This window comes from Callionymus lyra, chromosome 13, assembly GCF_982586985.1.
Source record: "Callionymus lyra chromosome 13, fCalLyr1.hap1.1, whole genome shotgun sequence".
Classification (NCBI taxonomy): domain Eukaryota; kingdom Metazoa; phylum Chordata; class Actinopteri; order Syngnathiformes; family Callionymidae; genus Callionymus; species Callionymus lyra.
Genome location: NC_141830.1, coordinates 9905402 through 9921199, shown reverse-complemented (window position 1 = coordinate 9921199; position 15798 = coordinate 9905402). Strand labels below are relative to the sequence as shown.

Genomic DNA, 15798 nt, shown 5'->3' with positions numbered 1-15798 from the left:
GACTCTCTCTCTCCGTGCAGCTGAATGGAAAGATCAATGTAAATGCATTCCGAGGCGGGTGTGAAATATAACCCCCTTCACGTATATCACAAACGCCACGGCACACAAAACACGCTCGGGAGCTGTTGTACACGGGCTGGCAGGGGTCATAGGTCGCCCATGCCTCTCGCTGTTTGTGCTGGTTCAGTGCGTGGGAGCGAATCGAAAGCACATTGATGAATGATGCTGCAGCATTTTGAGAAGTGCAGTTGCTCTTCATCGCCCACTGAAGCTGTTTGTTTTTGCAGCAAAAAAACAGCTCGGAGAGAGAGAGAAACCAGATCCTCGGGGGTCGATTCGATCGCGTCCGATGACGTCAGCCCGATAAACTCTAATCAAGTATATCCAGAACCCTTAATCGCCGGCGTAGACTTGACTCCGGTTGACGAACGTGCCATATCTGGTGTCATGCTTGTTGCCATGGAGAAGTAGAATCGAAGGACTCGGGAATAGAAAACCCGGCAAAGATTAAAGAATTCAATCACGGAAACCGTTTTTAAATGAAACTTGATGACCAAGATCAGGAATTCCCACAAGTCAGCCTCCAAATCCACTTTTATTAAATCATCTTCCCTGCTCATACCCATCCTCTTCATTCCTTATTCACTCCCTTGAACTGCAGTGGTTGTTTTCCCTTCTTCATGTGACCGGTCTCTCCTGTCCAAAACCACCTGGTAACCAACTGTTACTGTTTTTACTTCTTCTGTTTTTAATCTTACTTATCAAATGGTTATTTTCCACTAGTTCCAGCCCTACATGATTCACCGGCCATGCTACCTACTTGAGGTGGGTTTGCCTTCATAATTTAGCACCAACAGACCTGGAGGCAATGGTGTCCTTACCAGGTACAAGAAGGTCTGGACATCATCCATGGAATAGCCAAAATATGGCATTCCTTGTCGCAGAGTTTTTCGTTTTTTAAACGGCGGGGTTGTTTCTTCTGGTGGAAGTCGCTCTGATGTCCTTTCAGTGGCGTCGATCTCAGACCAATCAGTCGGTCAACAATGTCGTTTTTGGGCTGGCTTGGCTCGTCTGTAACCAGAGGTCCAGGTACTATAATTTGTACCTGATTGAGCTAGAGTAGAGTAGAGTAGGGCTAAGATGCGCCAGTGGAAGAGGGACGTAGATGTTAATCTTGTCGTATGTCAAAGAAACTGCTGACCATACCACACCTTCTCTCTAGCTGCTACTTCTCTGTCAAAATCATTCCCACCTCTCAATACTTGGTCCTTAATTCAAATTTAAACATTTCATATTCATATTTAGTAGATTGTACATAGACTTTAACTTCAACAAACATTTGTTTATGTTCCAAAAATGGAATTAAACCATGCAAAACTCTAACTATCTCTATTTTTCTTCCTTTGCAGCTTCCTGCTGACTTCCTGGAGCGTCTCACCATGCACCTGGATGAGACCCCCCTCTGTCGCACCTACTCCGACTCCGTTCCCGCCGCCCTTATCGCCAAAGTGCTGGAGAAGCCAGACGAAGGTTGCAGCAGCAGCCAGGCGTCGCGCTCTCCCAGTCCACAGCCGAGGGATCACACCTTTATATTGGAAGGTTTGGGTCAAGGCGAGCGCTTGGGGTTGAGGGGGATTTACAAGTCGGACCTGTACAGCAGCGACACGGCCCTTTACTGCCCTGAGGACCGGCACCGGGAGCGTAGGCCCAGCATGGATGTCCATGGGCAAAGGACACTGATCTACGGGCCCCAGAATTCTACTGACAGCAACCCAGAAGAAGGTTCTGTTGGGCTGAGATCTGGTTTCCCTCAGGAGCACTTTGCCAAGTTCCCGCCGAACATAGGTGCAGGGTCCAGCTCCTATTCCAGCTTTAGCGGCGCAGGGTCAGAGGACAAAGGTAACGGACCACCGAGCAGCGCGGCCTCTTCCCCGCACCACCATTCTCTTTACATGGAATGGAGAGAAGCCGGTGACTACGAGAGGAAGAGCGATTCCTCCTGGGAACAAGACAGTACTCAAGTGTTCGCTAACACTCACTCGTTTCAACAGGCCGAGATGGGCCACCACCAGAACGGCAGTTCGCCCGTCTACAGCCGCACCATGTCGTCCTGCTTCAGCGAGCCCTACGAGCCGTTGCCGCCGTCCTCTTCCCCGAGCGTCGCCTACGGAGACAGTCGACGCGGCAGCACACTGGCGCCCGAGGAGGAGGAGCTCATCGGGCGCTGGAGACAACTCAGCGTGGAGGACTTAAGTGCCCACTCGTATCGCAGTCCAGGCCGGGCTTCGCCCTACAGCTTCTCCGAGCAGCACTTCTCGGTGCGGCCCACCAAAATCCGCCTCGGACCGCTGTACAGCAGTTTTCAGGAAGGCGCCGACTACTACCACCAGGCGGTGGGACCCGTGGACCAGGCGTGGGTGGCGGCCAGCCCCAGCCCCGAATCCAGCCCCGGACTGAGACAGGCACACAGCCAGGCCCACCTGTACCACGCTGAGGATAGCCAAGGGTCGGAGCACAGCCTCTACCACTCAGGGAGCTCCAAAGACAGGGAGGGCACCATGGCAGCCGCCGGTCAAAGCACCAACTACGCCGGCCCGAGCCCCAACAGCTCCACCGAGTCGCTCCACCAACGGTCCCTGGAGTTGGGCGCAGACCTTCAGCACTATCAGGTGGAGATGCACAGCCTTCCTGCGCCGCCGAGTCAGTCACCACCAGCAGCCCCGCCCCCTCCTCCTCCTTTCCACCAAAAATTTGGCTCCCTAGGACTTTCTAGGAAGGATAGTCTGACCAAGGCTCAGCTGTACGGGACTCTTCTCAACTGACAGATGTGCGGGGTCAGGTTTTTTTAATGGATTAACTACTTTCATCTAGTGTTGATTTTAAGATTGAACCTTCGCTCAAATAAAGGTTTAGGGCAAACGGTTTATGGACTGAGAGACGAAACTTGAGTTGAGTCATGTGGTCGAGAGGAGAACACAGACGGAGAGGAAACTAAATAGTTTGGGAAAACGGCAGCTTTGACAGATCATATATAGAGATATGCTGGAACTATCCAATATAGCTGAAAAGTATAGTATTATTTAAACGATAGTTTGATTTATGACAAAGTGACAAAAACATTTTTGAGATTTGTCGTGATTAGGAAATGATGTGCAACAACACAAATGGATGGAAAATAAGGTTGAATGCATTTATACTGTACAAGCGCTTGTTTTGAAATACAATTGTATAAAAAATTATTCTGATCAATTTTGTATGTAGCTGTTGATGGGACCTTGTACATAAATTTAAAAGATGCGTCGAGTGGATCGACTCATGACACGGCATCGAAAATATGTTTTATTAACTCCTCTGCCGACTGAATCGCCCCGTTATCAATGTTCTCTCTTGTCCTCGATGGAACGTTTTTTGTTTTTTTTTAATCTATGTTAGCTGTCGTTTTATTTCTGCTCGTGTGCTTCGCTCAGAGGTCTCCCCCTCCCCTGGTCTACCTCAAAAATTCAACGCCAACTCCCCACGAGAATGATGTAACCCCTGTTTTTATTCAAACGGTGATGCATGTTTATATATACATTTATCTATATTTTGGTTGTTTTGTTTCACTATTAAAGCACAAGGTATCTATGGAAGCTTCTCTTCTTTTGTCTCGTCAAGGTGAACGGCAAATGTGTCGGCCTGAAGGTGTCCCTGAACCAAGAGTCTTCGGCCCCTTAGTGTCATAGATTTGAAGTGAATCCACCAAAAGTGGCCTCAGGAAGGAGCCAACTCCTCAGGACAAATATTTGGCCAGGCTCTTATTTTGAAGGACGTTGCTGGTCCGGACTGGTGATACCACTCCATGTGGACATTATGTCTTTACAAAGTTTGGGCACCTTGTAAGCTAGTAAACTGGGAGGAGGCCCCAGGGCAGACCGAGGACTGGTTGGAGATACAAGGTCCGTCTTTTGACCCGGGAAACACTTCACCTGAAAAATACGATAAAGTCCGGCCCTCTTTACCTCATCTGCTGCCCCCACGACACACTTTTAAATCATCTAAAAACGATGGATTGATTCATAGAAACGTGTTGGGATTCGAACCCAAACGGCTGACACGACACAATTTGTTGTGCGGTTGTGTTATCGTTGCCGTGGACCAGTGTGAACGAGCCGCACGCTGCCGCAGCATTGTGTGTGTGTGTCTGCTGAGTCACTACAAAAGCCTTATCTTTGTGCTGAACTTAAAATAGCTCGGAGAATATTGTTTTTGTCCAGATCAGCAAAGACAAGGCGGACCGTCCAGAAAAGCTCGTGACATCAGATTTAAAGTGACAACACATCCGAGGATGAATGAAGTTCAACATCAGTAATAATCAGAGCTCGATAATAATACATTTTATGAATTATAATTAGCAACCTTTTCTATATTTTAGACGTCTACAGATCACCAAGATCAGTCAGAGAGTTGAAATATGACACAACCAGCAGTTCTTGGAACTTGAAAGTTCACTCAGATAATTACTCTGCTGATGTCACCGTTGATATCTCGTTCTGCTGCTGTGACCTCCACACGAGAGTCAGCACTTTGTGTTAGTGTCAGAGAAACAATCGTTGGTAAAATGTATCTGTAAGTTTTTATCTGTAGTGTACATTGGAACATTTAAGGGAGCAGATACATTAAGCAATGGTGAGAATGTACACCATTTATTTTATTTACACCATTTATTTTATTTGGGTTAAAAAAATGGTTTTAGTATAAAGAAAGCAAACTATTTTTGATTAAAATTGAAACTATTGAATTCATGTTTTGCACTAATTCAATGCAGGACTTCGCAGACGTGATAAACATAACAAAAAGGTGTAGATTCATATTTACAAGTTTATTTAAAGCTACTTTGTTATTCACAGCACTTCATTGAAATCATTTCATATACAGTTCTCCATATTTTATTCCATAGAATGACCTTAAAGTGAGTTAAACATGATTATACGGCTTCATTGATTTAAATTTAAATAATAGTTCACCCAAGATTCAAACTTGACTCATTCTCTACTCGCCCTCATGTCGACTCAGAGTTAGGATTATTTTCAGAGTAATCTGTTCCTTTTTAGAGTTATAGACAAAAATGTTTGTTCATTTTAATGTAGAGACTGGAGCTCAGTCTTCATCTTCATCCAAATTCCTCCATCTGCAACATCCATCTTCTACTGAAGCCTCGACATGAGAGAATTGTTAATAAAATGAAAAAATCAGATCATTTTAAGATTGTTTAAAATACACACTGAATGAATTCTGGGTAACTATCACTTTATCAAATAAAAGCAAAACGTTGTTCTTATCACCGTCTTTAATTCAAACAGTTTAAAAACATGACACAGCAAATACTATTAATGGCACATTTTTTTTGATGATTTTTTTCTGAAGCTTTCCTGAACATTCCTGAAATTCTCTCTCTTCACATCTCAATTTGCGAGTCCAACCATCGTCAAGCTGACATCCCACAGTCTCTTGGCTGCCTGCTCGTCTGTGGCTTTGGCCATCAGCTCTTCCTCCGCACAGTTGGCGAAGCACTTCCCCGAGACGCCCTCCACCTCCGGGGAGCAGGCCAGATAGAGCGGAGTCTGCGCTCCCTCCAGTGGACTCTTGAAGAACACCAGCGAGGCCAGGGAGAAGAAAGGCTTGGCCAGGAGCGGGATGTTGACGTGACGGCCCAGGCCGGTCCTCACGATGCCCGGCGTGAGGGCGTTGACCGTGACGCCGCTGCCCTGCAGCTGCTTGGAGAGCTCCAGGGTGAACAGAAGGTTGGCCAGCTTGCTCTGGCTGTAGCAGAAGGCCTTGTCGTAGGACCGCTCGCTGTGGAGGTCGTCGAAGTTCACGCTGCCGTACTTGTAGAGCTTGGAGGAGACCACCACGATGCGACTGGGCGCCGACTTTTTCAGGAGGTCCAGCAGGAGGTGGGTGAGGAGGAAGTGACCCAGGTGGTTGACCCCCAGCTGCGTTTCGAAGCCGTCCTCGGTCTTGGCGTAGGGACACTGGTAGATCCCTGCGTTGTTGACCAGCACGTCGATCTTAGGTTCCTCCTGGTGGAGGGGGAGATGTTCAAGGTTACTGAGACAAAAGAATGAGGTTAAAATGTTTCTAAACCTCTTTGAGTCTCGTCCCCAGCATGTCTCTGTCCAGTAACTTATTTTATTATTTTAAAACAATGTCATATTTGGACTTTTTCCTCTTACATTTTATTTCATTCTTTTATCAGGAATTCAAGAAACTGTCCATTGGAGATGTTCCTCATTTAGTGTTAACTTTTATTAAACTCCTTGAATAAGACAATATTATCGTCACATGTCTACAGGGGCCTCCGACCCAAGCAGGCGTAGGCGGGCGAGGAGACTTTCCAGTGGATAGTTTTTGAGGGAAAAGATAAGTTTCTAGGATTTTTTTTTTCTCGAGACTTTAGGTTTAATTTATTTTAATAAACCTAATATATTCCTCTTCTATAGCTTCTATATTCCTTGAACGTTAAAGTAGCAGAATCTGGATATTTTAAATTTAACAAACACTTTTTATTTTTTACTTTTTAAAATATATTTACCACAATTTCTTAAATTTAAAATAATTTAATATTATTTTGTTGTATTAACTGGGCAATTACTTTTCCCAAAGGGCCCCATTATACACCAGGAGTGTTCTCAGGGGCCGTTGAGTAAAAAAGAAAAGAAGAAAAAGATAAAATACTATAAGTAAACTTGAAAAAATATTTCTAAACTTTTATATTTCATTTGTAAATACAGTTGTATTGCAATATTCTCAAGTGGACAAAACTTTACAATATAATAAACTTTAGTTCAGAAAACATACAGTACTAAAAACGTAAAATACTAAAAAGGCCAAAAAAGAGCTAAGTAACAATTATATATATATAGTTAAATCAGAAACTACAAGAAAAATGTCAATAATGTCAAGGGGTCTCATGTGGTCTCAAGAGTTCAAGAACGTTCTGCCTTATTTATTATTTTTATCCTAACAAATAATTAATACAAATATCAATGTTAACCCTTTATTGAAAAACTGGCTCTGTGAATTATTTTTTATTATTTTTATCCTAACAAATTATTAATACGCATATCAATGTTAACCCTTTATTGAAAAACTGGCTCTGTGAATTATTTTTTATTATTTTTATCCTAACAAATAATTAATACAAATATCAATGTTTAAAGTGTATATTTTATTGAGTATTGTTTTGATTGTTTAAAGCGCTTTGTGACCCTGGTCTGGAAAAGCGCTATACAAATAAAAAATTACTTACTTACTTAAACCTTTACTGACCTTTAACCTTTCAGGCCACGTTTCTGATGCTCACGTGATCAAAAATGGTTATTTTTTTTACTTAATATTTTCTTGTAAGAAAACAGCTTGAAGTGGAAACGTACAAAGATGAATAGATTAGATTTGTACCATGAATAAAGTCATTTTATTTGTGTTAAGACTTTTAAAATCGATATCGATGTGTTCAAGTGATGTTTTTTCACTGTCGTTTATAATAAACTTGTCAAATTAAAAAAATGAAAAACATCAAAACACAACAAATGGACCAATGATGCTGCTTTTGTTTACCTCTTGGATCTCTTTACAGAACTCTCGGACCGACTTTAGAGAAGCCAGGTCCAGATGTTTGATCACGACCTCCCCCTGACCTTCGCCGGTCTCCCTCTGGATGTCGCGGGCGGCCTCGGCGGCTCTGTCCCGGTCCCTGCAGGCCATGATGACCCGGGCCTGGAGCTTCAGCAGCTCGGCGCTCAGAGCCTTCCCGATGCCGCTGTTCGCTCCGGTCACGATCACGGTTTTTCCTCGCATCGAGTTCGCGGGAAACGTGAGCATCGCGGCGGGTTTCTTAGCGGGGAACAGGCGGCGGAGCAGGAGCAGAAGACCGCCGCCCACGACAGCGGCTACCAGCACCGCGGTGACCATAAGGACCGGTGAGTCCACTTGGATCAAAACAAACGCTGGGTTACAAAATTCACGTGAGGGTCGATCTGCGCATGCGCGGGCTTCTTCTTTGCCCGTTTTGAGGATTGCAAAAAGTACTACAGCGCCATCCAGCGTCATAACTATTTTATGATTAAAAAAAACAATTGACAGAATCTTCCATAAAAAAGTTTCAATTAGAAATACACGAACTCGGATCTTGATTTATTTATTTATATTTAAATGTATTTCCTTTAAATGTAGGAACAAAAATGGAAAAATAATAATAAAGAGAAAGCCTTTAAAAAATAAATGTAATTTAATGAATTTTAAGGTAAGGTAAGGTAAGTTACAACTTTATTGATCCCTCAGGTCTCCTTCGGGAATTATTTTTTTCCCCCAAATTATCCACAGCAAATACAGCAATTTTTCATTTAAAAAAAAATCAAAATAAAATAAGAACAAGAACAAAGAGAAATAAAGAGAAAGAACCAGATGATACAATCTAAGTCTAAGTCTAAAGATAAAGAACATAGATCAAAGAAAAATAACAAATACAAATAGGATACAAAGATTAACATAGAACAGAACATCATGATACTTTTACTCCACTCCTGCCCCCAAACACAGAAAAAAATTTTTTTTTTAAATGACAGAATCTTCCATAAAAAAGTTTCAATTAGAAATACACAAAATCGCATCTTGATTTATTTATTTATGTTTTAATTTATTTCCTTTAAATGTAGAAACAAAAATGAAAAAATAATAATAAAAAAGAGAAAGCCTTTAAAAAATAAATGTAATTTAATGAATTTTAGTGTCTACTCTTTGTGTCAGAGAGTAGATGTTTTGCCAAAAGCCAATCCTCCAATCAGTGGTCAGATTATCTTCACTTCCTCTTGGCTCACCCTCCTACTGGTGGAGTAATAGCTCTTTTTGCTTCAGTTCCTGTGTTAACGGTTGCTCACATGAGGGCTTTAGAGCTGAAGATTCACTGGAGATCTTTCGTTTTTCCAATGATCTAGAAGACATTTTGCTGATGAAATCATGTCTTCATATCTTCTGCTCATCCTGGTTGTTATTTCCTCTTTTACAGAGGGTGAGTTCATCTTTCCTTTCGTCGTCATGTGATTCTGTTGATTTTAACACTCGAGTACTGTCATTAAAAATCGGTTGTAAATCAAAAATATGTATTTTAAAAGCTAGTTTAACGAAACAGACAATATAGAGATGACATACTGTAAAGTGACATTGTTTATAGCCTTTTTGTCTCAAAATTGAACATTTTAGAAGTTTTAAATGTTTTTTTTTTCATTTAATTTATTTTAAAATGAATATGAAAATATTAAATAAAATTCAAAATGCAGATTTGAATTTTTTTAAATCCTGAAAAACACTATATCTTTTTTTTTTATACACAATTAATTATTTATATCCAGTGTATATTACTAAGGTTTGCCCTATAAAATGAAAAAATGAAAAAAATAACCTGAATTTTTAAGTTTATTAACATTTATAATTTAAAAAAAGTTGGCATTAAGCTGAAACATTGTTAAGTTAAACTCTACCACTGAAGGTTTGAGCTTTAAATAAGACTAGATTATTACATTATCATTTATTTTGAAAATAAATGAATTTACATCCTGGTTTTCCCGCAGGCCAGCTGGAGAACAGCTGCAGCGTTGATGCCGAGACCCTCTACCTCCTGTGGGGATCTGACGCCAACGTCACCTGCACGAGCTCTTGCGATGGCGGCGAAGTCTTTTGGAAACTGAACAACCGTCGCCTGGACGACTCGTCCTCCGTGGCCATCGATCCCACTCACAGCCGGCTGATGCTGAGGAACTTCAGTCTCCACAGCGCCACCTTGGAGTGTTACAGTGCACAGAAGCAACAGGTCCTCGGGGGACTCATCATCAGGGGCTACAGTAAGGACGACTCAAAACTAGGACACGTCGTACCTAAATCATGTTCCTGTCTAAAGAGAAAGTGTCTTCATTTTAAGAAATACCTTTGTTTGTATGGAAACTGACATGTTTGTGATTTCAGCTAAACCCGACAAGCTCATGTGCATGTGGCACTTCGATAAGAACACGGTGGGTGGTCTGCCGGAGTTCTTCACCTGCAGCTGGAACCATGACATCCAATATTCGGGGAGAGTAAACTACACTCTCAGGTCAGTCATGAAACTCCAGCGCACCTACACGTGTCCAATGAGAGAAGATAGCTCATCGAAGCTTGTTCATTTTGGTTAGACGCTTATCTTGGTCAGATGCTCGGGGGGGGAAAAGGGGGATAGTTTCCAAAAAAACGGATCCTCCGGCATCAGGGTAATCAGAGCCTCTTCCTTATCTGGATACTTACCAACATCTAGTGTTATGGTGGTTGACGTCAAAGATGGAATATGGCTATAACCGGAAAAAAAAATCCTGAAAAAGACCTCCAGAAGGATCAATAAAGATTTTATCTATCTATCCATCTATCTATTTGTCTATCTTTCCCGGAAGAGCAGCATTTCTTGATTGTTTTCAAAGGCCACTAATGGGTCTCCTGGCTACGTAGTTCTAGTTCTTGAGAATCATTGAGATAAAGCTTTTGCAAGGGCTTCTCAAATATCGTTGGTATCTGATCCTCATTAATGTAAACTCTCTGGTTCGCATGTTGCTCCTCAATGATAGAGACAAGGCTGGATTTACTTGGATTGATCTCCGTTCGTGACGATCTGATGGTAGCTGCTGATCCACTGGTGATCCACTAACTCGCCATAATGGTGTCAATGACAAGGTGTTGCCGGCTAGTTGTAGTGATATGGAGCTGGAGGTCCTGAAGATTTGACTTTTGGTGCCCTTTTTTTTTAAAGGAAATAAATTGACTGCTGAAATGGTAACGAAAAATTGTTGGTATTTTAATAGTAAGCTATTTATATGAAAATGAGTATCATCTACCCAGTATTATTGATGAAGGTTTACATTTATTTAAATAAGTTGATTAATAATGCATAAATTCAATTTGAGCTACGTTTACATAAAATACAAATAAATAACCAGAAGAGATATTAATATAAAAATAAATATACAGTAGTGGAAATTCGTTTTTAATCCTCACTATTTTTTGTAGGTACGACCACTCACAAAGTCATTGATAGTCTATACTTTTAACAGTTTTTCTTTTAAGTGTAAGTGACAGAACTGTTTAAGAAAACAAAAAAAGATTTATATACTGTATGTTTATTTTTTTTTTAAACCTACTAGATACGCTAGAAACCATACAGAATTCTAGCTCCCGGACTTGTTTTTTTGCTCTAAAAAGTTTCTCCTGATCTTTTTAATTATTTGTAAAAAATAAGCCTGAGACAGTGAACAGACTCCGACAATCAGACACCATCTTCATTACTGGTAAAGCAAAAGAAATTGGTGACAAGGACCCCCAGCTCAAGAAGACGTGTTAATACACTGAATTTTACAAATGAACACTTGGACAATGTGGTCAGATGGAACCAAAATCCGGATCAATACACTGGGCTGTGTTGTGTGGTGGGAATTCAGGTCTTGTACTGTTTATCCCTGGGAGACAACCTCCTTCGCTCAGAAACAAACTAGCCAAAATGAATAGATTAAATCAAGAAAAAAAAACACAACTTATAAGGTTATGTAGTGGTCTAGTCAAGTCTCCTGAACTTTATCCTATCCTGGATCTGTGCAGGGAAGTGTAGCGTTGAGTTCACAAGTGATAACCTTGGAAGGAATTAAAGAGGATTTGCAAAAAATAAGTGACGTACAATCTCCTTTAGATGTGTGCCTTCCTGTGTGTGTTTTCGGGTCTCCGGGTCACCTTGACCCAGAGATAACACAAGGGTTAAGTAAACATACTATTAACAGAGTGTTTAAACTTACATTAAATGCTTAATTTAACATCATTTTTAAATGATTATCGTTAAAGGTTGTTGTATTTGGTTCAAATTAGAAAAATAAAGTTGAGATAAAGTGTGAAATGAAGTGAAAACCTTCAAACTGAAATACTTTATTTCAGTGCTGAAGGTGAACTCTGTCACTCGCACATGAAAACCTGCACCCTCACACGGGAAAATGTTCCCTTGCCGAAACTGGAGAAAGTCGGAGTCTTTGTGAGGGCTCAGACGACGAACTGGGAAGTTGCTTCTGAGCTGCAAGAGTTCTATTTTCTCCAAAACTGTGAGTAATATTTCAGATTATTTTTGATTCATTGAATGAATCCCCCTCACACACACACACACGCTTTTGTCGCCCTGCAGTGAAAATGATTCGGCCCAGATTGAAAATTACTGTTTTCCCGACTCGTCTTCTGGCAGAATGGAAAGCGATGCCGGCGCAGTTGTCGGTACTCTGCCAAGTCAACTATCACAACGTAAAAGATATTTCCTCCAGCAGACATTGTTTCTATCACTTCAAAATATTATTATGTTGGGTGTTCTGCAGTTTTCCCAGAATTTTACTCTGACTCGAGGAGGACTAGCGAGCGCCAACGTAACGGACGTGGAGTCCTGCAGCAACTACACTCTTTCTGTGCGCTGTGCCTTCAACGGGTCTTTATGGAGCGACTGGAGTGAAGAAGTCACGGTTCTGACCCAAATAAACAGTCAGTTATTAGAGTCAAATCATGAGGATTCTTCAATAGAATGAATGGTCCCTCATTCTGGGTGTGATCTTCCAGAGAAAAGTTTGGATTTTTGGCGAAAAGTCATTGAGCCGAGCAGCGATGGGCGGAGAAGAGTGATCGTCATGTGGAAGGTGAGCAACTCTGACTGACCTTGAAAAAAAAGACTTTCAAATTCATGATTCCTATTTGACCTCAACAGCCGATCTCTCCGGCCTGCAGCGGAACCTTGAGCTTTTCCCTCTTTTCCAATGAGACCGAAGGTCAGATGGAGGAAGCATCGTGTGGAAACTCGTCCTGCGAGGTCAGCGTGGGTCAGAACCAGCAAACACTTCGCCTCTTAGTGTTTAACGGCGCCGCCCTGCTGGTGGAAGAATCTGTTCACGTCCCTGTCGCAGGAGAGCGTGAGTTCAATTTTAGTGGAATCAAACTTCTGTCCTTTCTCTGAATGTTTTTCTCTCGTCAGCTGTGCCCCGGGTTCTGGACCTGCGGACCTGGACTCGCGATGGATCTATTCTTGTCAGCTGGAGACGTCCACCTGGCCCGGTCTCTGGCTACATGGTGGACTGGACTCATGATGGGACACGGTATTACTGGGATAGAACCAGCAACCTTAACTACACGCTGTGTGGTGAGAGTCAAGATATCAGCTCCTTCTAACAAAAGTTCTCTGATGGTTGCCGTCAAATTAGAGGTTTAGTTGATTGTCTACTTTCTTCTCATTCAAGACCTGGTGGACATGAAGCCGTACAACATCACGGTGACGCCGCTGCTGGGAGACGAAACCGGTGGATCCAACTCAGCCGAGCGAGTCTGCTCCAGAGTTGGAGGTTAAAAAAAATATATAAAAAAATAAATCAACATTAATTCCTTTGTTATTTTCTGAGCATTTTTCTATTTTCATCGTGATGTTTCCAGATCCAGGTTTGGTCTCAATGCTGGATCTCCAGGCTATACACACCAGCGCCATCATGTGGTGGAGAGTGACGTCACATGAAGCGTGCAGCGGCGCCGTCGTCAGATACAGTGTTTCCTTCAGAGCAGACGCGGGACCAGAGCTCAGTGGGTTTTCATTTCTCTTCTGCTGTTTTTGTTTAAATAAATTAATAATTAAAACAAATATTTTTTTATAATTGTTTTATTGGTGTATTTGATTTTGAAATGTATATTTTGTTTCAATATACAAACTCTCCTTTACAGATAAAAAAAAAAACATTTTCATCTTATGTTCTTTATCTCTTGGAACCTTAAATGTTGTATTTTATTACATGCAAATATGTCTTTATTTTCTGGGGATTTTTCTTTTTACATAATGCTGTGGGATACGTATCTTTCTGATTCTTCTGATTCTGTTTGTGACATTTTTCCCCACACTTTACTTTTTTTTTTAACCTAAATTATGTTTCACATTTCTACACAATTTCTATAATAATTTGTGATGTTTTTGGGTTGTTTTTTTTTTAAACGCCACGGATTTCCCCCGTTCTTCTGCACCGGCAACTTGCATTTATTTATTTATGAATCAAATGCTTTGTCGACCATTCGTCATCCTTATGTCCTCTTTTATCTTCAGCTACAGCGGTCATTCTTTTATTTCTTTATTTTCTATTAATTTTTCTTTTTAATCAAATGTGACTTCATTCGTTCTCAAGACCTTGTTGTGTTGCAGACATCTCAGTCAATCACACGGAACAGAAGGTTGTTTTGGAAAACCTGACCCCAGAGACTCAGTATAGAATCCATGTGACGGCGGAGTCTCTGACAGGAAGCAGCATAAGCAGTGATCGCCTTTTTACAACAAAGAGATTTGGTGAGAACCAGAGAGTGGATGGTGATCCGTTGTCGTCAGTTTCCTCACTCAGGATTTGTTGTTCAGACCCGAGGATCATCAAAGTTCTCAGCGTCAGTGGAAGCATCGCTATCATTCTGATCTTGTCCGTAGGAATCATCTGTGCAGTGCAGTAAGTGACTCACTCAGAGTCTAAAAATCAATCCATCTTGATTATTAAATTATGAATTTTTCCAGGTGTAGGAAATTCAAAGAGAAGCCGGTACCAAACCCCGGACTCAGTTCTCTGGCACTGTGGTCCGGGCCAGGCCATGAGGTCGAGAGCCGAAAGGTCAGGGGAACTCATTAAACAATTTATTCCTTGTTTTGGCTATTTTTAAGATATGTTTGACTGAACCCTCACAGCGACCCTTCAACAATCCATCTGAGAGCATCTATCAATGTGTTTCAATGGACAAACCCACATCGCCATGGATCAGCAACTCACACCTGGACTCCAGCAGTGACGTCAGCGACCAAAGCACCGCCGCATCGACGTTTCCTGTGAAACCCATCGATCAGTCGTCCACTGGGGAATCCACCATCCTGCTGCCCTCAGACAGCGGCTCATCAAATCCTTACCGAAGTCAGAACTCTACGCAAGTTCCTGATCTTAAATCAAAAGCAAAAGGATCTTTGGTGACCACGTACGTCACCTTGGAGTTGTTTGAGGACCAAAAACTAGGGGAATGAAGGTCATGAAGAAAAGAAAAGGAAATCGTTCCATCATTTTAATGTACATTTTGATAGTAATGGCATTTCAATCTGTAATTAGCATGTTGCTATTCTTTTTCAGTTTGTAAAGCACTTAACTTCATATACCTGAATGACTTAAACACTCATTTTAAAAAAGGTTTCTTCCTTGCTGTATCCAAACTTGTTTTCTTTATATATATACCAGCATGGCTCAGGGGCCAAATAAAGTCTGTATTTATGCGGCTGTCAATAGGTCAATGCATGACTGTCTAACTAGACAAGTGTCTTCAAAGATAGCTTCTTTTTTTTTCATTATTAATTTCAACATATAATAACCAGCCTTGTTACCTTCTCCTTTTTATCCTCACTTTGTGACTTTTTAAATTCCTCAAAATAAATTGAGGTTAATTGGGAATTAACTGAATTGTACCAATTGAAATTTGTAAAACTCCAGAGAACCTGGCGGAAGTAAACACAATAATAAATGAAATAATGATAAATATAAACAACAATAAACTGAAGTACCCAATTGTATTGCCTCCGTGACTTTAACTTGAATACTCTGATAAAAATAATACCTGATCTGTTTGGTCAACACTTTTAAATAATGTCGTTCCACATTGTAAATTAGGATTTTTTGACATTCTCCGAAAGAGTGTGAGATTTCAGCATTTAAATGCACTTTCTTAAAGGTA

General features: G+C 41.3%; 3 protein-coding genes across 5 annotated transcripts in view; 2 read left to right on the top strand and 1 right to left on the bottom strand.

The window, feature by feature from the left end:
• Positions 1 to 3629, top strand: part of LOC148067296 (brain-enriched guanylate kinase-associated protein) — a 37411-nt gene extending 33782 nt beyond the window's left edge. For all 3 annotated transcript variants that reach the window (XM_087805808.1, XM_087805810.1, XM_087805809.1), the window contains exon 7: positions 1410 to 3629. In XM_087805808.1, the coding sequence (XP_087661934.1) occupies positions 1410 to 2822 (1413 nt within the window). In that variant the 3' untranslated portion in view covers positions 2823 to 3629. The remainder of the gene's footprint in view (positions 1 to 1409) is intronic.
• Positions 3630 to 4909: 1280 nt separating this feature from the next.
• Positions 4910 to 7991, bottom strand: rdh14b (retinol dehydrogenase 14b). The gene is made up of 2 exons (XM_087805940.1): positions 7597 to 7991; positions 4910 to 6059 (listed from the first exon to the last, which is right to left on the bottom strand). Exons 1-2 carry the CDS (start codon positions 7948 to 7950, stop codon positions 5442 to 5444), a joined length of 972 nt encoding a protein of 323 aa, XP_087662066.1. The 5' UTR covers positions 7951 to 7991; the 3' UTR covers positions 4910 to 5441.
• Positions 7992 to 8908: 917 nt separating this feature from the next.
• Positions 8909 to 15632, top strand: LOC148067294 (interleukin-6 receptor subunit beta-like). The gene is made up of 15 exons (XM_087805616.1): positions 8909 to 9046; positions 9606 to 9875; positions 9997 to 10123; positions 11977 to 12137; positions 12218 to 12330; positions 12402 to 12561; positions 12637 to 12713; positions 12782 to 12983; positions 13046 to 13210; positions 13308 to 13409; positions 13498 to 13641; positions 14249 to 14389; positions 14456 to 14540; positions 14606 to 14699; positions 14774 to 15632. Exons 1-15 carry the CDS (start codon positions 8995 to 8997, stop codon positions 15098 to 15100), a joined length of 2220 nt encoding a protein of 739 aa, XP_087661742.1. The 5' UTR covers positions 8909 to 8994; the 3' UTR covers positions 15101 to 15632.
• The last annotated feature ends 166 nt before the right edge of the window (positions 15633 to 15798 follow it).

Coding starts and splice junctions, on each gene's coding strand:
- rdh14b (XM_087805940.1), bottom strand. CDS start 7,950: ATGGTCACCGCGGTGCTGGTAGCCGCTGTCGTGGGCGGCGGTCTTCTG. Junction 6,060..7,596: donor TCTGTAAAGAGATCCAAGAG/GTAAACAAAAGC, acceptor CCCCTCCACCAG/GAGGAACCTAAGATCGACGT.
- LOC148067294 (XM_087805616.1), top strand. CDS start 8,995: ATGTCTTCATATCTTCTGCTCATCCTGGTTGTTATTTCCTCTTTTACA. Junction 10,124..11,976: donor AGAGTAAACTACACTCTCAG/GTCAGTCATGAA, acceptor ACTTTATTTCAG/TGCTGAAGGTGAACTCTGTC. Junction 12,984..13,045: donor CGTCCCTGTCGCAGGAGAGC/GTGAGTTCAATT, acceptor TTCTCTCGTCAG/CTGTGCCCCGGGTTCTGGAC.